This window comes from Aptenodytes patagonicus, chromosome 8, assembly GCF_965638725.1.
Source record: "Aptenodytes patagonicus chromosome 8, bAptPat1.pri.cur, whole genome shotgun sequence".
NCBI lineage: Eukaryota > Metazoa > Chordata > Aves > Sphenisciformes > Spheniscidae > Aptenodytes > Aptenodytes patagonicus.
In genome coordinates, this window is record NC_134956.1 from 8,442,624 (window position 1) to 8,464,770 (window position 22,147).

The window sequence follows — 22,147 nt, forward strand, 5'->3', positions numbered from 1 at the left end:
GCAACAAAGATAAACACCGGGAAGAGCAATATTTTTCCATGTGGGCTGGAGGAGTTTAATATTTTATCACTCAGAGCACAAAATATTTATGAACAATCTCATGTCAATCACTGGCTGAGGACTGATCATGACCTTTCTAAGCCAGGGAGGACACGTCCCCACCACGGAGGGACAGCCAGACCTCCCCTGCCCCTTGCACCCCCACCCCAAGACCCGCTTTCAGGCCACCACATCTGACCGCTGGGGAACAAGCCGTGGCCAGCCGGGCGAGGTGCTCCAGCACCCGGCATTGCCCCGGGGCACAGTGGTGGTGAGGTCCAGGCTGCTCCCTTGTCCCCAGCTGAGGGACAGGGAACTGGGACCAGCATGGGCAGCCCTCCCTGCCTGCACCTCACGGCTGCAGGACCAGGCAGATGGGATGCCGGGGAGGCACTGTGCAGGCAGGCTGGTCCCCCCTGCCACAGGAGGAGCACAGCGGTGCCAGGCCCGCCAACAGCACAGGGACCTGGCTTTACTGGTTTTACTTTCAGCACGTTCCCAAGAGGAGCAGGGACGCCACCGCCCTCCAGCCCAGCCCAGCTCGGCACGGCGGCTGGAACCCTTCCCCACTCCCCCCGCAGCTTGCAGAAGCCGGGAATGGTCCCCATGGCCCCACTGGGTTGTCTGGACAGGGAGCAAGCCCGAGCAGCAGGGATGCAGAGCCCTTGGGCAGCTCCCTGGCTCGGTCAGGGGACATGGGGGGCAGCCCACCGGCAGCCTCCACCCACAGCCCGCTCCCCGCCACGGGGTAGGACGGCGCAATCGGCCAAGAGGCAGTGAGCAATGCCACTGGCCACCAGTGAGGAAAAGCATCCACTTTATTACAGACCCCAAAAGCACCCGTGGCAGTGCCAGGAGGACCAGGTTTACACGGGATGTTTCCATTTTTCAGCAAGGGGAAGAGAAGAGGGGAACAAACCCAACCAACCCTACTCACGGCTCTTTGGTGCTAGAAAACACGCGGCGGTGCAGCAGAGAGAAGCTGTGGGTGAGAGGGGCACCAGCAGAGACGAGGGGGGACACCTCTGCCATCCACCACCGCCCCCCCGAGACGCCTGCAAGGAATTTGCAACGCACCTAGAGACACACAAACGGCAAATGCATTTCGCTGCCCCACCCAGCCTGCACCTACCCTGCGCTGCCGAGTGCTGCAGGAGAACCCCCCACCTCCCGGCATCCCCAAAACAATCAAACACCCTTTCTGCAGAGGGAGAGTGGGTCCCAGGGGGAATCAGTGACCAAAATCTCTTGGCTGAAAAGGAGGTGGGGAAGGCGGCTGGTTCCCAGTAACTCAGACCCTGGTGGGAGGCGAGGCAGACAGGTCTCCACTTCACTCTTCTCCTCTCTCGGCAGCGATGGGCTCCTTGGTCCACTTGTCTGTGACCTCCTGGTTGCCTGCGTAGCCCATGTCGGGCAGCAGGCCTGGGGCTCCCTCCCCCTCCCCAGTGACCTCCAGGTCCAGCTCCTCAAAGGAGGAGCCGCTGGCTCCTGACTCGCTGTAGCTGTGCTCGCTGCGGTTGTCCGCTTCCTCCCGGCCACGGCTGGCTGGGAAGGGCAGCAGGATGGAGGTGGCCACCGAGGTGTCTCTGCTGTCGGTTGTGGCCTCCATGCTGATGGAGCTCGTCTCACTCATGGTGTCAGCCCCTGGGATGGAGAGAGAAGGGGAGGGAGTGAATGCTGCGGGAAGGAGGCGATAGGGATGGGGTGCCATAGCCTTTGAAGCCATCAGAAACCTCAGAGACAACAGGCCACAGTGGAGACCAGCTCCTGCCTCTTGTCACCTCCTGTGCCTTTGAGAAATGACTGGGCCAAGACAAGCACAAGCTGGACTCAAGCAGCTCCCTGAAATCAGGGCACCCCCAAGCTGGCACAAACAACCCCTGGCTTCCCAGCCATGCCCTGACCTCCTGGCCATACCCTGGCCCCACTGCTGTTCTCTGCGCACACACCGAGGACCTGGCAAGCCCTTCTTTAGGGAGAATGCCCGGCCTGGGAGCTGGGGGACAACCCTGCCCCCAGCATGGCACCAGGAATGAGGCGAGGAGCGGGACGCTGTGCTGCAAGGGTGATGGGGAGCTGCAGCATTGCTTGAGCACCCAAGGGGAAGGTGGCACACGAGCAGGTCCTCGGATGTGCTGCTGTCAGGGGCGGGTGTACATCCAGCCTCATGCCAGGGCATCGTAACGCTGCCTTCAGCACCTCCTACAACCCATTCCCGCTCCCTGCATGGCTCCCCCACAGCTGTCAGCTCCAGCAGCAGTGCAAAGGCAGGCAGGGCAGCGGCAGACGGGACTCGGGGTGCCAGAGGATGGGGGGAGCCTTCCTAGCTCACTAGGCACTTCTCCACATCACCCGGCTGCCAGCCCACACCCCCTCTCACAGCTGAGCCCCCCTGGGGGCTGCCCCTGCCTGCCCGGGCAGACCCCTCGGCCCACCGCCCCCTCCCCGGATCCCTGCCTCGTTAGCTCGGTCAACAACACAATTAAGGAGTCGACAAGGAGACGAGCATGTCAGATTGAGACCAGCAGCTCGGTGCTGTTGCCGGAGCAACCAGCCAGGAGACAAAACACTCCTGTAAAACATTAATCATTGTTAATTATGACATCACAGATCCACGTGGTTAATTATGACATCAAAGATCCACATCACTGATTACGACATCGCAGATCCATGTTGTTAATTATGACAGCAGCAGCAAACACTAGGCGGTCCTCCCTGCTCCACTCTTCCTGCCTGCCTCACACCAGCGGGAAGCACGTGCCAGGCTCGGCTGCTTCCCGGCACCTTCGCTCCCCCAGGGCTCCATCCATGCCGGGCCGGACGCCCCTGCCGAGGATCATGCGCAGCACCAGGAGGGAAACCAGGAGGAGCCCTGCTTGGCAGCAGCACCAGCAGAGGACCGCAGCTTGCCACCAGCAGGGCTGGGAAGTGGCAAAGAGGATGGTGACGACTGCGGAGGGACTCCCAGGCAGGAGAGGAGAGCCCTCTCCTCCACGCTGGCTCCTGTCGGCACGGCTCCATCCCTAGATGCCGGCATGGGGCTGCCCTGGGCTCCCACAGGCATCTCCAGCCTCCCCAGGCTCCTGCAGCTGGGGTGCCCAGGGCTGAGCTGCTCGCCCTCCTCCAGCTGCACGGCAGCCACCAATCTCCTGGAGGAGACCTGCCGGGGAGGGAACTTTCCTTCCAAACACCCTTAAATCCCTTTTTTTGCTGTTTTTCTTCCTGGCCTGGGCGGCTGCCAGCAGAACTGCTTGCAAATGGCAGTCCTCTGCCTTCTGAGCAGTATCATCCCACAGTCCTGCCGGCTGAGCGAGGGCCATTCGGAGAGGACCGAGCAGTGGTAGCAGGACGAGGAGCAGCTGGTAAAGACCCACAGACACAGCATACCCGCTGCTTCATCTCACCTGGATGGTGTATTGGCTTCATCCTGCCCGGATGGCGTATCGGCTGCATCCTGCCCAGCGGGTGCCCAGAGAGGGGCCTGAGCCTCCACCCTCTCACCTCAGCCATGGCACGCAACCGCTTTGGCAGCTGGCACGAGCTAAGCCCTGGGCCACCCACCCAAGCAGCGCCTGGTGACCCCCCCAAGAAAAGGAGAAAAGAACCACCACCCACCGACACGTGCCGCCTTTGCTGCAGCATCAGGGAGCACCTCGACACGGAAACTACATTTACTCTAAGTTAAAAAGGATGTTCTGCACGCTGCCGGTGAAGCGCTCACTGAAGGGGATGGTGGCCACCGAGCGGGCGGCAGAAAGGCAGGAGATGCTGTCCCACCTGGCAGGACCTCGGCCGGGCAGTGTGTCAGCAGGGAGCCTCTGGGAAGACGGAGAGCTGTGGGGGATGGAGGGGAGCGCGCGGTCCCTGAGCCTTGAAGCCAGCTAAGGGTTTGCAAGGCCTCTAGCGGGGATCTCAGGAAAAAAAAAAAAAAGAAAAAAATCCAACTTGGCCTAATTGGTGGCCTGAGGTGACACGGACACATTCCTACCATGGCTTCATGACAGCTCACGTCATTCACGGTCATCTCGCATCCCTCTGAAACCTGGGACAAGAGCGACCCCGACCCCCCAAAGCCGTGCCCTGCCTGCACAGCACCCCTCCCGCATCACCCCGGGGGCCGTTTCGGCTGGGAAGCCATCACGTAACCCCATACCACAAAACAAAGGATCTCTTGAGGAGCGGAGCAGCAGCTCGGGAAGGAGAAGACAGGGATGAAGACAACCTACGTGCTGCTCCAAGCTGCCACCATGGGAAAGCACCGCTGTCCTCACCCCTGCAGCCGCCTCCCTCTCTCCCACTCCAAGGGCGACAATAAATCAAGTCCTGTTTCCCTTCAGCCAGGCACTTTTTCACCGCTCTGTCACTTCTGATCATGTTTGAGCAGCCTCAGCTGGCAAATTTGCCCATTTCAGCAGCCTTGCTTTCCTCCGTGCAGGACAAGGCTGGCTCCGGCGTGGCCACCCAGCCTGGCCGGGAATGGATGGCCGGGGCGGGCAGGACAAGAGATGGAGCCACTGCTGCTGAGGACAGTGCGGGGTCAGCTCTGGCAGGGGGATGTGGCAGGAACCCCCAACTGTCCCAGCACAGCCCGGAGAGGCCAGGCAGGGAGTGCGGCAGGGCTCCAAGAGGGCAACCAAAGCCTTGTTGGAAGGTGCCTTGTGGGTGAGCAGGGGTTCAGCTCTCATCTCGTGGGCAGAGGTTTCCGTCAGCTCTTGCACCCACTTCTCCATCCTGCCCCAGACACTTTGCTTGGTCCCCCAGCGAGCTGCTGCCATCCCCTGCATCCCACTTCCCAAGGCTGGTCCCGGCACCGGGAGCCGGCCCAGCACTCAGATCCAGTGCAGCTTTTCCCTCTGGCAAGCAGTGAGGTGCCGGCTGTCCCGTGGAAGCCCCCTCTCTGCTCTGCTCCCCTGAGGACGGCATAGCCATCGGGCTGCGCCTTCACTCAGCAGGAACGGGGAACCTGAGAAGTTTTAACGTGGGAAAAAGGCACAGCCTGGGCTGAAGCCCCACCAGGGTGTTGAGGAGACCCCCAAAGGCCAGGGTCACCTAGGAAGATGGGAAGCCAAGCAGCCAACACCAAGATACCACCCGGGGATGGGTACAACAGGAACCACTCACCCCACGCTGTTAACAAGCCCAGCAGGGAGCACCCCCCCCCCCAGGCAACTCAGCCCTGTGCTACCCCAGGTATCGGCATCCCCAAATCCCCCTGGGAAGGACCGGCTCCCCTCATACATCACCCCAGCAGGACACTGATGCCTGAGCGTCGCTCCCCTCTTGGTGCACCCAGGCCCTCTCTTTCCCCCTGTTCAATCAAGTACTCATCACTTCTGCCACTAAATAATAGATCAGTGCACTGCCAGGAGGGGCGCAGCTCCTCTGCGCTTGCCGAAGCTCGCACACAGCCATCAGGAGAGGGGCTGAGGCAGGCACACCAGCAGGAAGGCAGGGCACGAGCTGCCCGCTGAGACCCTTCTCGGGATGTACAGGCAGGCAGAACAGGCAGGACTCTTCAGAGGATGGAAGCAAGCGGGGATGAAGCAGAGTACGTCAGGCAAGGTGCCCCCCCACGGCACTGGGGCTCAGCAAGTGACGCCACCGGTTGCACCCAGATGCTGCTGGACAGACTCAGCTCCAGGAAAATGAGCATCTGAGACTCTGGGCAGAGCCACGTGCTTAGAAACCATCTGTGTTCATGCCAGCAAGCCCGTCTTGAGAGGCTGCTTTTGTTTGCTTTCACCTTCCACGCGCCGCAGTGGGGTCACACTGGAGAGCACGCTGCTGAGAGCGAGCCAGGAGCGAGGGCCCGCTGAGCGCTGCGCTGATGCCAAAGCCCCGGAAAATAATTAAGTACAAAACAACTAATCGTGATTGACACTGGCCCCTGGAGACCCATCAGCCACCTTCCAAAAATGCTTCCCGTCTTTCCGATGACCCTGACAACGGCGAAGGAGGGACGAAATTGGTGCGGAGGCAGCCGCAGCCCCCGGCCCCTTTCTGAACACGAGCGTGTTCATCCTCAGCAGAGCTGCCAGCACCCTGCTCTGCACAGAGCGGTGGCAGAAAGCAGAGACCCTGGGCCGCATCCCGCAGCTTCTACGGCCATTGGCTTCGCTCGGAGCCACAGGCACCCAGCACCTTGCAGGGTGAGCTCAGGAGCAAGGAGGACAGCAGATGACAGCCTAAATGGAGAGATGTGCTCCAAGGTCAGGAGGCTCAAGAAAACAAATCCAAGCTTTTCTTGCACACCCAAGTCGCTTGGTTCCACCTGGCACCAGCCACACCGACAGGCGAGGAGAAATGGCAGCACCTTCCGCTGGGAACTCCTGAAGTCTTTAATTTGAGGAAAGCGTAATACAGCTGCTGGTGGGGAGTTTCATGAACCGTGACCGAAAGGTGCTGCGTCCACACAGAGCATTACTAAATATGACGCTCGCTCTGAAATCGTGTGCTCATTGCTGTTATTTCAGTATTTTGTGAGAGGAAGGGAAGAGTGGGCTTCATCTGCTGCCACATCAGCAGTGAGAGCCCAAGGCTGCCACACGTAGAGCATCCTCAGCTGCCTCAGGGAGAGGAAAAGGGGCTCAGCACCTCCCCAGCCCCCCCGCTCGCCCTGCAAGGCAGCAGGGTGTCAGGGCCCCGCATCTGAATTTGCACTGCTTAGGCAGGGCCAGAGGAGCCAAGTGCCACCGGCAGGGACCACCACCCTCTTCCACCCTCCCATGAGCATCCCAGCACTGCCTGAGCCTCCGTCAGAGCAGGACCGCTTGAAACACTGGCAGAGCTGAGATGGATCAAGAAATAACCCAAATCCACGCAACTGGGGTTGAGGGGGGACCGCACTGAAAAGCAGACGGGGACGTTGCTGCACCCCCCCTCCAGCTGGCAGAGGAAAGCTCGAAAGCTGTCACAGACACCTGGGGATCTGCAGGGTCATCATGCCTGTTGAAGGCGTCTCCCTTGAGTAGCTCCCCAAGGAAGAAGGGAGTAAAAAAGGATGGGAAAAGAGATTGTGGCTTTCTCTTCCTCCAACTCAGAGGTGGTTGCACAGATCCCAGCACAGAAAATACTTGGGAAGGGAGGACCAGTCTCAATCCATAAGGCGTCTCTTTCAAGGCGACATCTTCAAGGCGACATCTTCAAGGCATCTCCAGCGAGCAGCTGGGCAGAGAGGAGATCTGCTGGCTGCCCCCTCCAGAGGGATCTCCTCTCACACTGAGGCTCAGAAAACCCACGTGGCACTTCGGTGTCGAGATGTGGAGCCTGGGGAGACCAGCTGCCACCTCCCACCTCGCCTCCCGACTTTGACCCTGCTGCTGAACCAGGGGCAGCCCGACGGCCGCTCAACCACTGCAGCTGGGGCAGCGCCGCTGGCAGCAAACCAAGTCCCCAGCATCAGCAGGCCAGCGGCAGTGGGACAAGGATGCTCACCGGGCACTGTCTCCCTTTGCACAAGCCCAGGACCTCCCCACGGGGTGCCACCCTCCCCAGGTGACAGCAGTTGTGCTGACCTGGGGCACCACTATATTAAGGGGATGCAGGAGATCATGGGGACCTCCAAGGTCCTCAGGCAGGAGCAGCACGAGCAACCCGAAGGCTTGCCATGTCCTCGGCCCTCTCCAGTGGCCGCAGCAAGGATGTGATGCCCCGCCAGACCTGGTTCTGCTGCCTTGCCCAGCAGTGACAGCGATCACAGTGCCGACATCCAAGCTCAACTCTTTAGTCTGAGAGGCAAGGCCAACCTCTCACAGCTATTATTATTTTAAGCTGGTTTTGTGCATACTCAGCAGATGACACTGCATCAGATTGCACCTACAAAAGCTCATCTGTGCGACTGGAAGGGGAGGGGTGGTAGAGGAGCTATCAAGAGCTGCTGCCGGGGAGCCTGGCCTGGGGCAGGGGTCTCCCACATGAGAAAGTCCAACATCATTTGCCATCTAAAATTGGAAAAACCTTCCCAGCCCTTCTTCCAGCAGGGCAGGGGACTCCCCCACCGCGGGTGCGCCGGCAGTGGTGTCCCTGGGAAAGCACCGAGACAGCTGGGGCACAGGGCAGCAGCTGCACCGAGCATCCTCCGGCCATGCCACGGGGCCATGCACTCCCTGAGCGGTGCGGAAAGGAGCACACGCAGCTGCCGGAGCCACCGACCTGAAGCAGCTTTTGCTCACATGGGTCCTGCCACCCCTCTCCAAAACCACGGGGCAACCGTGGGAAGGTGCCAGAGGGAGCGGGCTGCGAGGGGCCTTCGGCCAACCCGGGCCGGTGCCCAAAGCAGCCACCCTGACGCAAGGCAGACAAAAAGGTGAAGAGCTGAGCGAGCGCTGTGAAAACACGGCACCTTGAAGCACTGGGAAACTGCTCCAATTAGACTCTTCATTGCAGCGCTAAATGGACAGAGCTCCCAGAAAGCAACTTCCAGGCTTGCTTTTATGTTGCACGCAATTAAGAATTAAAGCAATCCAAACCTAAAGATGTGTTAAATAAAATGACCAAACTCCCTGGGAGGCGAGGAGAGCCGTCATGGTTTTTTCATGCCCATTACACAAGCGCGGGCAACCTAGGTGGCAGGAGGAGGCGGCTGCCCCTGCCAGAGGCCGGCTCAGACGCGCCATCCAGCGCCCGGGAACGCTCGGCTAGCCGGCTCCCACATCTCGCAGACATGTGAGCACGTGGGCCGGCGACGGCAACTAGCATTTCAGGTTACTATAGCACTGCTGTTCTGCGCCTACAGCCACTGTGGTCCCTTCCTGTATGAATACATCCAGGCTCCAACAGATCTCGCTGAGCAGATGCTATCGGGCAACTCCACCACCAGCTACAGCAACCTGGTATTTAAGCTCTTCGCAATCCCAATATGTAACAGATGAAGATGAGATCAAGAAAGATGTATATGACAAGGAGAAAAACAAGCCCAGCTGCAACCAAAAGCTGCGAGATCCAGCTCTGCTCTGACAACAGCGGGCCAGTGGCTCGGCAGCAGCTTGGCCCTCGCCCTGATGCCGCAGGGGTGCCCGGGTACTCCCTGAGGCGCGGTGTGACACCCAGGGGATGAGATCCTATCAGCCGGGGTGAGGGGAAGAGGTGTGCTGAGACTCAGTGGTTGGGCGCCAGGTGGGCGCAGGTCGGCCCCTCTCTGCTTGCTCAGGTGGCAGCACCAGGGACACCAGGACCCCCGCCTTTGAGAGGGCCGATGCCGATCAAAGACGGAGCCTGTGCATAAACCATGGATACCTGTGATGTCTGTCTGGGCATCCTCGGCCTCAGCTGCGGCAGCCCTGCTCTTCCTCTCCAGTTCTTTCATTTCAGGCACATAGAAGTCCCCTTGGCGGGCGAGGGGACACACGAAGTAGATGCGGTCCTCCTTGTAGATCTCGATCCGGGGGTGGGCACACAGCTTCCTCTCCTGAAAGACAGCAGGCGACCGCAGGTCAGGGATGTGGCCTCAACCCCGCCCCAGCAGCCCCCCACCACGTGGACCTGCCGGCCTGGCAGCGTTGCAGACTGACCCGCTTTGCCCACAGACATCGGGGCCCAGCGAGGACCAGTGGGTCCCATCCCGAAACCGCAGTGCTGCTTTCCCTATCACAACAGCCCCCCCGCATGCCAGGGCCGGCAGGTTCGGCCCTGGGGGTGAGCAGCCGGCTGGGCTCAAGGAGGAGATGCCGAAGCCCCAGGGAGACTCAGATCCCCCGGCTCAGCCTCGGTTTTGGTGTGCTTATTTTGGGCTGGAGCGAGGGGTTTCAGGGAGCCCGGCAGCTGCTTTGCACGGACCTGCCAAGTCTCCAGTTCCTCCTGGCAGCACGGCCCCACGAGCAGGCGTAGCACTTCTCCACTAATTAATATAATCCAGAGCCGACAGCTCAAGCAGCTCTTTTCAGAACGGCGAGGTCAGGGGGAGTGGGAGATGAATCCCTGGCATTTCAGACAACTCCCCCTCCTCCTCTTCCTCGCCCCACCTCCCCCTGGCAGCACACTTCAAGACCTCAGCCCCCCCAACCTGCCAGGGACCCATGACGGGGGCATGTCCTCCCTGGGTTGTGTCCCGGCCCATGCCAAGCCAGGGCTGCGGGGACTCTTGGGGTGCCGGGGCAACCCTCTTGCCACCCCCTCCTCGCCCGCCCGCCCGCCAGCTGCTCGCTGGCAGAGGGTGAGGCTGATCACAAGCCGGGTGAGAAGGGAGAGTGTCTCTTCAGCGGGTTTTCTTTTTCTGTTTCCCCCTTTCAAATCACTGACAGCTTTTATTTAACCTTGCAACCACCCCAATTATCATCCTCCTCCTCCCTGCCCCAACTATCCTCTTCCTCCTCCTTGCCCTCACTATCCTCCTATTCCTCACTGACCCAACGATCCTCCTCTTCCTCCCTGCCTCAACTATCCTCATCCTCCTCCCTGCCACGTCCCCCCTGGCATGGCTTGCCCGGACATCCTCCGGCAGGGTCCTCGTCCCTCCAGGGCAGGCCCCTCTCCAAGGACGAGCTCTATGGACACATCAATGATGACCTCACAAAAGCCTGTTCATTCCTGACCAAGATGATTTCGAATCATTTATTTCCCAGCCAAATGCCGGCACCGGGCAGAATCCACAACAGACGGGAGCCAATGCCGGCCCTCTCCCTGGCGCTGGCAGCAAGGCCACCTGGAGAGCCACCTCCATGCTGGCAGGATGCTGCACAAGCAAGACAGGGAGAAAACCCCACGTGAGCCATTTTCGGGTCTATTTTCCCAGGAAAGCTTGCAGGAACTGGGTCTGCAGAGCCCCAGTTTACCCAGCGGCACGACAGCAGCAGAAACATGAACCCCAGCAGAAGCTTCACCCATCGTGTCCCAACGCCTTCGAGCCTGAATTTCAGCAGAGTCCCTGCTCCAACCGAGGAGGAACCACATTCGCAAGCCCTGTGCCGCAGGGACGTGCAAGGACGCAGGCGGACTTCCAAGGCGCTTGGAGCCCGGAGTTCCCACTCGCATGCAGGTGAAACACTAACACACGCAGATCAAAACTGTATTAAATAAAAACAAGCTGGGCTGTTTTTAGCAGCAGAGCAGAGGCGGCTCATATCACTCCTGCTTTTTCAGCAACAACGCAGACAAGAACCCTCCCCGCCGCTCTGCCCCTTGCTCTACCAACCACAAGCCCATCAGCCAATCTTCAGCTCGGTTCGTTATTTTAGATTACTGCAACACATACCAGAGATGGGTATCTCCAAGATTCGCAGGTTTTTTGGATGCATCCAGCTGGCCCTCCACCACTTAATACAGATGGGGACAACTCAAAGGATCTTAGAGCAAAGAGACCTTCACTAAATTCATATGAGGTCTCTAACCCGTCTAAAACCTCAGGGCTCCAGTCCTGCCTCCAAGACATCCCAAGCTGACTTCCCAAAGCCCACCCTGGGATTCCTAAAGAGTGGATCTGGGACGTACCCTACAATTTATCTAGGCTGCTACAACTCCCCTTCCAATTACACAGCCATCGTAGTGACTCCCCCAAAGCACAAACAACGCCCCCTCCACGCACACGAAATGTGGGAATTGTGGCTTTTTAAGGAATAAAAATGCACACCTGTATGAAGACCGGGGTCCCGGACTGGCTCTTGAGCCAAATGCTGCTTCACACTCAAGGATTATCCTATAAGAGAGACGAGGATGCTCCACCCTGCCAGGGTGGGAAGCAGCTTTGTCTCCCTGAAGCCAGAAGAGCCCAGGTGCCCTGCAGCCAAAGCCCACGGCCATGGACCAGGTCGGTGGGACAACGGTGAAGTGGCCGGACACTCACTGTCAATACCAACAATAGCCTGCCTCGTTACGGACAGCTGCAAGGATGTTCGTCCAGGGTTTTCCCCAAAAGGAAATGGAAGGAAACCAGAGCCTGGTGGTCCTAATTTATGCCTGTACAAATCAGGTTGGGAGCCAGGCTAGTGAGCTGGCCTCTGCTTCTGCGCTTCTTCCTGGAGCAACCCAGCTCCAGGCAGGGCTGCTGCAGAGCTCAGCACTGGCAGCCGGGCTCAGGAGAGGACAATGTCCCCAAGAAGGAGCAGGGAGGTGGCAGCTGGGAACGCTGTCCCATCTGGGCTGGGACCAAAGGGATAAGGCTGCATAAAGACTTGAGGAAAGGGGAGAGGTGATGAGGTGGGGAGCCAGGACAACAGAAATGGGTAAGGGGATCATAAAAAAAAATGGATAAGGGGATCATCCAAAGGGGATGCAAGGGAGATCACCCTTGTGATCATCCCAAAGGAGACCAGGAGGCAGGCAGAGGCCAGGCAAGCACAGGCAGAGGTATAGCAAAGTGCAACCAAGAGGCGGGTGTCAGCACAGGACAGAGCAGGTTTAGGATTATCCCAGCGGAGAGGAAGGCTGCAAGGCTGCTGCAAGGGGAAGAAACAACCCAGAGAGACTGAGAGCAGAGTCCAAAGGCGAAGGCGTAAGCAGAGAGCGAATTAGCGAAGGCTCAACAACATGGCAAAACAACAGAGATGCTCAACAGGCAATAATACACTCTGCAGCTGAGGACGAAGCCCCTCGCTAACTGTACAGCTAAGCCAACAGATGGAGCAGCAAGGTGGACGTGGAGTTTGCAAGGCAGAGCCCTCGAGTCAAATCAAATGCAGCCTCACACGGGCGAAGGAGCTCAGCGAGAGGTGAACAGTGGGACGCTGACAGCGTCGGGGCCAGGCTTCTGGCTAGGACAGCAGGACCCAGTAAGTAGGGCAGGGAAGGGGACTCATCCTTTCACAAGGTCGTGCTGTGCCACCTCCCTTCTCAACCTCCGCCGGGAGCTTGCCCTTCTTACGGCCAGCAAAGATGGAGGCAGCAGCGCAGCGTGCAAGGCTTATTTCTATGCAGGACCCTCCACCAGGCACCCGAAGCATGGGATTTATTGCACATAATCCGTACAGTCAAGCTACACGTACACAGCAAAACCAATGCATCCAGAGCCCACCAGTTCAGTCCTGACATTCACAGCAGCTCCGGTGTACTCCTGCTATGTCAGGCTCGCTGCTTCCCATGAAGCCAACTCCTTCTTGGCCCATCCGAGGGCCATGGTGGAGTGCTGCTCACCATTCTCTTGGGAACAAGGGCTTATGTAGGGGAAGACTCTTGCACTCCTCTTTCCCAGGTGAAATAACACCCCACCCAATCTTTACCCCTGGGTTGTTTCCAAATCACCCACCACCCCTGACTCCCTGTAAGACTTTCTCCAGGTTGACCTCATCCCTCTAGGAATGGAGCATCCCCCGGCCTCGTGCATCAGAAAGGACAACAAGGATTATGCGCCGAACCAGCATTTTGGGAGACCTTCCCCAGCAGCGGGAGGTGGCACCTCCCCGGCAGCACAAATTTTCCTCTCCCCACTCGTCCATTAAGGAATAGACCCCATCGTCTGCCCACGGAACGACTCGGGCACGGCCTGTCGGCCAGAGGATGCCCCCACTTCCCCAGGCGGGCAGGAGAGCAGTCCCAGGGCTACAGGACATGTGACGAGGTGGCTGAGACATGACCTGCAGTCATTAAAATCCCAGCAGAATCGTGCCAAAATGGAAGGAGGTGGCAGGGTGCTCACACCACGCCGTGCCCCTCGGTGCTTGCCGGGAAGCAGAAGGCGAGCTGGGGCACTGCAGGGACTGGCTTTGTCAGTCTGTCAGGCTCGTCTGCTCAGGAATTCAAATGCCACCAACTGGATCTGCTTCATCTCCCACTGCTGGAAAAATTCAGCTTGTTAGGAGACCAGCAAACGAGCCTTGCGGATGCTCTCGGGATCCTCGCCATGCCCGGGCATGCTGGCGCTCAGGCTCCAGCTGAACCCACTGTCTGCCCCAAAACACTTCTAGGGTCACTGGGAAGGCGGTGGGGAGGCAGCTGCTGTCCTCGCCCTGCTTCTGGCCACAAGCCCTCCGGCCCCACAGCCTCCCTGACTCGTCACCGAGACCTCCTGGCATGGCTCACGCAGTGATGGTTAAGCCATGCCAGCCTGCTGAGACGCTGTTTCAGGGCCGATGGCTGTGAGAGCAGTAGGGGAGAGGCTTTTCATGCCACCACCGAGCTTCCTGCTGGAGCAGGGGCCGGGGCTGAGCTCTCCGTGCTGCCCAACAGCTCCTGGCTCACCGCAGAGACGTCCGCCTCGTGCCCCAGCCGCCAGTGTGCCATATGTATACAGCCATCACCTGCGCCTGTCACCAACCCCTGCCAGAGGACCTCCTGCCTGCCGTGCGTAAAAAAATGCCCGTAAAACCCAGCCAGGACTGAAAAAGCCATGGAGAGCAAGGGACCAGTCACCTGGGACATGATCCCCCTCTTCTACCTTAGGGGCACCAGGCAGCCCCTTGAGCTGCCCTCCCTGCCACCGGCCAGGGATGCACCCTCCAGGGATCTGCCACTGGGCACTGCCGAAAAGCTGGGACAGGCTGGAGCCTGGCAGCCACCAGGAAAGCGATGGTGCAGGATCCAGCCTAAGCATTGACTTCTCTCCGCACAGTCCCAATCAAGAGAACAACTTCCCAGAGGGGCTGATGAGCACATGGCCTAAGCCTGCACCAGGAGGGGACCCAGGCTCAAGGAGAAGCTGTGGGTTGTTTACCAGGGACCATCTGAACATCAGTTCAGCACAACGTGCCCGGTGCTGCCGCTCGCCTCTGCTCTTATGGCGATGGGATGCGCTGCCACCGCAGGGTGGCACCGAAGGGTGCTGGGCGCACGGGGCCGGTTCCATCCGCATCCTGCTGTGACCCCGGAGCGACACCAGCCACACGAGGGGGTTTTCTGTAGGAGCTGGAGAGTGGGGTCAGCCGGACAGTGGGGTCAGCCCACCGCCGATTTACAGCCAGGTCTGCCCTGCTACCGAATTGGACCGGCAGCCTCAAGTACGATTTGCTAAACGCCAGTGATGCGGAGTGGGTGTCTGGCTCCTGCCCTGGGGGGAGCATGGGGGGGGGGGATGCTAAGGGACACCCCTCCAGCCCCTCTGCTGCACCAGGGCTCCCCTCCCTCCATTTATTACGCCGCCACACCTGGAGGAGGAACAGGTGGTGGGTGAGAGCACATGGGGAGCTTGTGCCCATCGCTGGGGGTTGCTGCTCACCGGGGGGGGCTCACCAGCGTCCCCCCGGTCAGCCAGCCAGAGCATCATCACACCCTCACTGCCACGAGCCTCCCCTCACCCATGCCGCCGGCACTTGGGCCGCTCCGGTTAGTGCCATCAAGTCAGCTGGCACCCAGCAGAGTTGGGGGGGGACCCCGGGGGACCCACCAGCCCCGTCCCCGCATGCCAGCACCTCCTGCCTGCTCAGGCAACTTGACTTCACCACGGTCTTGCTTCCAGCCAGAGGCATCCATCCTCTCCTCCTCCCGGTGAAGGGGTTGGACGCTTCGGTTTCAGGGATTTTAAAGAAACAACAAAACTGCGTGGAGCCGAAGGGCCCTAAAATCAGTTGCTAAAATTAGAGCTGAAACTGAGCCACCAGCTAGGACCGGAGGGAGTGCGCTATGTGCCACATCCTCCTCGCTTCCTCACACGCTCCACACTCGGTGTGTCATCCCTGCTTATCTTAGACCACGGGCGCTAGGTAGTGCAGAGAGGCTTTGCAATTCAGTTTGCACAGCACCCAGCGCCCTTCAGTGCTCTCCCAGTTCAGCCAGGGGACAGACTCCTTGCTGGGCCATCCCGCCATCCCAGACCCAGACTGGGGATGTTCCTGTTTCCATTTATCCTTGCCCAGACAGCAGCTTGAGGTTAAAGATCGCTTCGGTCCCAAGTCTGAGCTGATGAAAGCAAAAAAAATAAAGGCACCCCTTCCTCCCCAGGTTTCAAACTTGGTTTCAATGTGCGCTTGCAGCCCAGAAAGCCAAGCACCTCCTCGGCTGCATTACAAGCAGCGTGGCCAGCAGGTTGAGGGAGGGGATGCTCCCCCTCTGCTCTGCTCTCATGACACCCCACCTGGAGCACTGCCTCCAGTTCTGGGGTCCCCAGCACAAGACAGTCATGGACCTGTCAGAGCGGGTCCAGAGGAGGCCACAGAAATGACCCAAGGGCTGGAACACCTCTGCTACGGAGAAAGGCTGAGAGAGTTGGGGTTGTTCAGCCTGGAGAAGAGGAGGCTCCAGGGAGACCTTATTGCAGCCTTTCAATATATAAAGGGGGCTTGTAAGAAGGACGGAGAGAGACTTTTTACCAGGGCCTGTAGTGACAGGACAAGGGGCAACAGCTTTAAACAGAAAGAGGGCAGGTTTAGATTGGACATAAGAAGAAATGTCTTGTGATGAGGGTGGTGAGGCACTGGACCAGGTTGCCCAGAGAAGCTGTGGATGCCCCATCCCTGGAAGTGTTCAAGGTCAGGTTGGACGGGGCTTTGAGCAACCTGATGTAGTGAAAGATCTCCCTGCCCATGGCAGGGGGGTTGGGCTGGGTGATCTGTGAAGGTCCCTTCCAACCCAAACCCTTCTATGATTCTGGTCCTCCCTGCCGAGCCGCAGTCTGACCACGGGAGACAGGGATGAAGCCTGTGTGCCCAGGGCTGCCCACCGAGGGGCAGGAGTCAGGCAGGGGCTGGGGAGGAACCATCGGCCCGAGAGATGGCTTGGGCGGAAGAGAGGACAAGCTGCTGGAGGGAGAGGCAGGCAGACGTGCTTTACACCAGTAATACCTCAAGCATCAAGGAAACCCCAACATCTCTGCTTGCAGCTCAAGCAGGGTGCATGTGGAGCTGGCAGGCCCTGCCTCCCGGCGCAGCCGGCACTCAGAGCCAGCCCCAGCACACGGCACAGCTGTGACCACCAGGCTGCTGAGGGCTGCGAAACAGCTACTGCTTCCCAGCCTGGAGAAACTCACATTTCAGAAGTGGTGAGACTGTTCCCACACATGTGCACTTTACTTTCAAATCCTCCGGGCTGCGAGGTGTTTCAGAAACAGAAGGTGATATTATTGCAATCAAGAAAAGGCCGTTTCCATCAGCCAGCAGGAAAAACAAGTGGCACCACCAGCACTACAGCAGTGGAAAACAAAGTCTTGCCAAAGGATAGCAAATCCTCCAGGTAGCAAAATACAGCGCCTGGCAATTAGCACCTCCCGCACCCATCAGCATCCCTCCCTGCTCTCCGCACTAGCACGCTTCCCCCCTTCCTGCAGCAGGCCCCTGTCCTGCCTGCAACCAGGACACCGCCCTGCTGATGCGGCAGCGCCGTGGCTTCGGGACAGGCAGGTGAAAATCAGCCCCCGAGATCCTCTCCGCAGCGGTGAGAGGGAGCTCATTTGGACCGTGGGAGCCGCGAAACGCCAGGCTCGATAGCTGGGAGAGTTTTTCATTTTCACCTTGGCGAAGGCAGCCAGCCATGCAATTTACACCTTGCCCGCCTGCCTGCCTGCGCTTCCTGGGGCCGAATCACCCAGCTGCTCCCACCCCGGCAGAGCCGCGGGAGCTGCAAAGTGGCAGCTGTCAGGCACAGCCAAACCAAGAGGCAAAGGAACAAGCCCAGGTGGGTTGGTGGGTATGGGAGGTCCCAGCGCCCCGAGAAGGCTGATGGGGACCAGGCACAGGCTCCCAGCTCGCTGCTGGAAGCTGCTGTGAGTTGTGAACACCCTTCTCCTCCCCAGGATGGAGACGGAGATTCCTCCCCGTCCTCCAGCAAAAGGGAGTAAGCTCCAGCCCTGCCTCGCTGTAGGCACAGATGCGGTCCAGACCTCCTCCCCATCCAGCACCCACTTGAGCTGCAAGAGAAATCCTGCAGCACATCCAGGAGCATCCCCCATCTTCAGAGACGAGCCGGGCAGCGATATAAAACCTTTCAAAAAGTAGCCACGGGCAGCAGAGCCTCCGGCGTAGGGGAAGGACAAGCCCCGGACAAGGCTGCCAGCCCAGACACGCTCAGGTGCGTTAGTCCGTGTGCTTTCAGGGACATATTTTACTGCCCCCAACTATGGGAACATCACCTGCAGAATAAGGAGCAGATGGTGCAAACACACACAATTCATGGGGCTTGGGTCCCCCCCGGTGTCACAGTTATTTGGTAGTAATTAGTCCCGGAGCAGAGAGTTTCAGAAGTGAAACAAACTTTTGCATTAAAAAAATTAATTTTCCTAAAAACTCAGTGCTTTCCATGTCCCCAGGTTCTGCCTTGCTCCTGTACCCGCCATAGGTAAACGAAGCCAGCTGGGGAGACGGTTCTCACCAGCTTCCTGGAGCTCCACTGTATGTTCTCACACTCTTCCTCCTACCCAACCCAACCGCATCCCTTCCTCTCCTTCTCCTTCCCCATCACTGCCACACACAAGCTCTCTGAAGGGGACTTTGGTTTTAACCACTCGGAAAGCTCAAACACTGGATTTTCATTATAAGACAAGAAATCCGTGTAAATCCACATAGTCTCTCCTCCCCTGAGGAACCAGTCCTGGGTTCCTGTCCCCGTCCCCAGGAACTCCATCACTACAGGAGCATGCGGGTCAACAGACGTGCATGAGACTGTGGGAGAGGAGGACAACAGCTGGAGAGGGCTGCCTCTGCTTCAGAGTGCAGGTCTCCAGGGACCAACGCTCTCCTTCCAGCCCTCAGAGGATGCTTTTTCAGCATTAATCGCAAAGCTGAAGAGGTTGATGCAATGATCTCTGCCATCACGGATGACTGGAGCGATGCTAAATCGCTTTGCCTGCTCTGTTGCCTCGGCGAGGCTGCCAGGAGCAGCAGCTGTGGCAATTTCTCTGTCTCTTGTCAAGGCAGGGCTTTTCAGGGAAGGAATCATCGCCCAAGACGTTTTCCTGCCTGTCCTGCCTCAGCCAGGCAGCCCACCGCACTGCAGCCTCCCACCCTACGTGGGGCATCATGCAGGTAAAAAGAGCCTCTTTGAAACATGGGTCTTCGTTAGGCTGCTCACAGGGAGAGTAAGCCCTAACCTAGAGTTACAACCCGCCCCCCACCCCCACCCCGAGACACCCAACAACAGGTTGTTTCTTGTGGTGAGAGATCTTCTTCCATGGCTAACTCACAGCTGAGAGCCTGAAGGGCTCCTCATCCAGGTAGACATTCCCAACCCACCTTGACGGCTTTATCTCCTGAGTGACCACTCGCTTGAGTACTTGCCCTTCCGCAACAGGGACATGCAGTGGAGGCTTGTCGTTCCCAACCTTCTCACACATGTCCTCACCTGTAATGGGTCCTATGATGAAACCCTTGTGTGGCAAAACCAAAGCAACAGAGATGGAGCAGGAGCAGGAGCGCCTGGTGGCACCACAGCACATGGGAGCTCTTGGTCTCCTGAGCCAAGGTCCGGGCCGCCCCTCCCAAATCTCAGCCCCTTCCTCTTGTTCTTTGTCTCCACAAGCCATCCTCCCGGGATCGCGGGCATCTTCAGCTGCTCTTCCACAGCTTGTTTGTCACCAGGACAAACTCAGGACATGTGTCACATTAACGCCCCCGGGAAGAAAATGGCATAGTGGAATAAATATCCCCCATCCCTTCCTACCTCCTTGAACAACTTTGTCTTTCTGCAACACCCCTGACTCCCAGGCTTCATGGAATATATTTCATGATGAGCTAAGCTCAGCCTCACACCATACCTTCACAGCTGAGAAAGCTGAAAAGGGAAGCTGAAGAACCTAACCTTGCTGAACTTGCACAGATAAAGCCACTGGCAGCCTGGCGCAAAGCCGGGATGCGACCGCCTGATTCCCAGACAAAATAGTCCTTCCCTCCCCCCCAACAGGGACTTAATGTCAGGCTTATCGGCCTCGTTTAGAAGGCAAGGAAGGCCACCAAAGAGGAAGATCGAGTGGGTTTCAGCCTGGTTTGCTGAGGAGGAATGGGTAAGATGATCATGGCATCCATCAGCATATCGCCAGTACAGCACATCGGCAAATCTGACAGCAGAAAGCAAGTTTCCAGGGCAGGAGGATCTTCCAAGCTATCAGCTAAGTGTAGCCAACAGTGGAGAAAGACTGTTGGACCTCCTGCTCAAGGAGGCCCAGGCTTGCCTCGGGTGACAGGGATCCCTCCTGGGCTCTCCACTGCAGGACACTTGCCCACGGGCCACCGCTTACCCTGGGTTCACTGCTCCTCCTGCTCCTGCTTCTCCTTCCCTTGCCCCGGGGACAGACATCCCTGTGTTTTAAGGGCAAGCCAGAGCCCAGGACAAGCGCCTTTCTGAATTTTTATAAATGGACAAGAGAGATTTCCCCACAGGCTTCCAGGAAAGCCACCTTCAAACCCCCACATCCAGGAGCTTGCACCTAAGCTGGCAATCCTGCGAGGCAAACGGCAAAGAGCCAGTGACCCTGGAGAGCCCAGCGAGATGACGACTCCTGCCGGTGAGCTCGGCTAATGAAGTCCCCAGAGCCTCCAGCCACCGCACGCTGCCGGCGGTAATGATTCGCCCAAGGAAATCCCCAGTGCAAACAAACAGTGCTGGTGGGCAGAAAGCAAAAGGCAAAGACGGGCAGGCTGCCTGCAATGCAGGAGGAGGTGGAAACACAGGCAGAGGCGAGGAGGGGGTAAGGGAGGCGAACGAGCAGCACCAGGCAAATTCATCAGGGACCCCAGGACAGCTCCAGATGTCCTCGAGCCAGGACATGCCATTTCGGTGGCTGCACATGCTGACCGACCTCTCCAGCCGCCCTGCCCAGAGCAGGCATGGGAAGGTGAGGTGGAGCTGGGCACCTGCCTTTCCTCTGCAGCCCTCACCTCCTCCTCCTCGGCCCACCTGGGACCCTGGTGCAGGGTCCCAGGGGGCTCATTACCTTGGTCTGGAGAGGAGAGCGCCTGCTGAGCACGCTGCCGCAGTGTGCTGGGGCGTGTGGGGAGGCAATGGCTGGCGGTGTCAGCAGGGACACAAGCCGTGCGCCTCCAAAGCCAGGCTCTTCTGCTGGCAATGGAGACAGCAGGGGAGGGGAGCAGCTGCTTTCAGCAACCTTTGCAGTCTGGCAACTGCTCCTCTGCCAGCACAGGATTGTGAGTTTGACTGTGCAGATCAATCAGAAGAGAAAATCGAAGTGAGTTAGGCAAGGACGGAGCCCAACCTGACTGCCCTTCCACAAGCCTGCGGCTTTCCAGGTCCCATATGCTCCCAGAGGTGCTGCATGAGGCGGGAAAGCTCCAGATACGCACTGTGCCGCTCAGCTTTCCAGGTCTTTCCCTGCTGGGGACCACCTCCCCATCTCCACCACTGCTCCACTCTCCCGGGTACCCCAAACCATGCACAGCCCTGCGTAATGTCATTGACGGCAGCACATCAGCCGACACCGCAGCCACCAGAGCTGCCCCAGATCCTCATCAGTGCCCCCTGAGACCCGGAGGAAACCCCTCCTCTTCCCAGCACCGTGGTGCCCTCCCTCAAACTCTGGGTACCTGGAGGATGGGAAGGACTTTGGGGAAGCATCTCTGCACCCCTGTCCCCATCCACCCTTCCCCAGACAGCTGCAGCTCATCGTGGGCAGGGAGCAGACTCTGCCCTGCACCACTGCAGCCCCGTCCCAGGAAGGCTGCTGGGTCTAGGCTAGCAAGAGAGGAGGGGTTTAGATGCTGGTCCTGTGCCCCACGGCACAGCATAAAGCCAGAGCTGAGCTGATGCTACGGGTCCCATAGTAGCTCCTGCTGGGAGACACAGCTTTGCAGGGGAACTGGTGGGAGATGCAGGTGAGGGCTTCTTGGGGAGGCAGGAACCGAGCAAGGGAAGGACAAGTGAACATGGCACCTGGAGATGCGTGTGAGAGAGGAGGATGCAAGAACAGAGAGGAGCCGATGGCTGTGCTCCTCTGCTGCGAGCCCACAGCATCAGGCAGCTCCTGCAGCCATAGCAGCTGCTTCCACTTTGCTTGTCTCCTGAACCGCTCGGCAGAGAAATACTGGAGCAAGTCTTTCTCCGACACTGACCTCTTGATAAGCTTTTGCCAACTCACGGTCTGGTTACTGTACCGCTGGGCGGACTTTACCCCAAGCTGTGAATCCGCACAGCGTGAAAAGAAGAGCAGCTGGCCACAGCAGATGATAGATATCTACCTTTCTGCATGTCAAGAAGCTGCTGTCAGCTCCCGGCAGAAATAAAACCCAGAGGAGCAGCTGAGAGTAACCGGCCATCCAGTGGCAGGGAGAAAATGCCGGTGTCCACAGTGGGAACGAGGCCACGGTTT

The 22,147-nt window shown here is 58.8% G+C and overlaps 1 protein-coding gene across 1 annotated transcript in view; it reads right to left on the minus strand.

The window, feature by feature from the left end:
- Positions 1-839: 839 nt before the first annotated feature.
- Positions 840-22,147, minus strand: part of TEX264 (testis expressed 264, ER-phagy receptor) — a 43,926-nt gene continuing 22,618 nt past the window's right edge. Inside the window, exons 5-6 of the mRNA XM_076346239.1 lie at positions 9,274-9,445; positions 840-1,683 (exon numbers count right to left, since the gene is read on the minus strand). Coding sequence (XP_076202354.1) covers positions 1,370-1,683; positions 9,274-9,445 — 486 coding nt within the window. The 3' untranslated portion in view covers positions 840-1,369. The remainder of the gene's footprint in view (positions 1,684-9,273; positions 9,446-22,147) is intronic.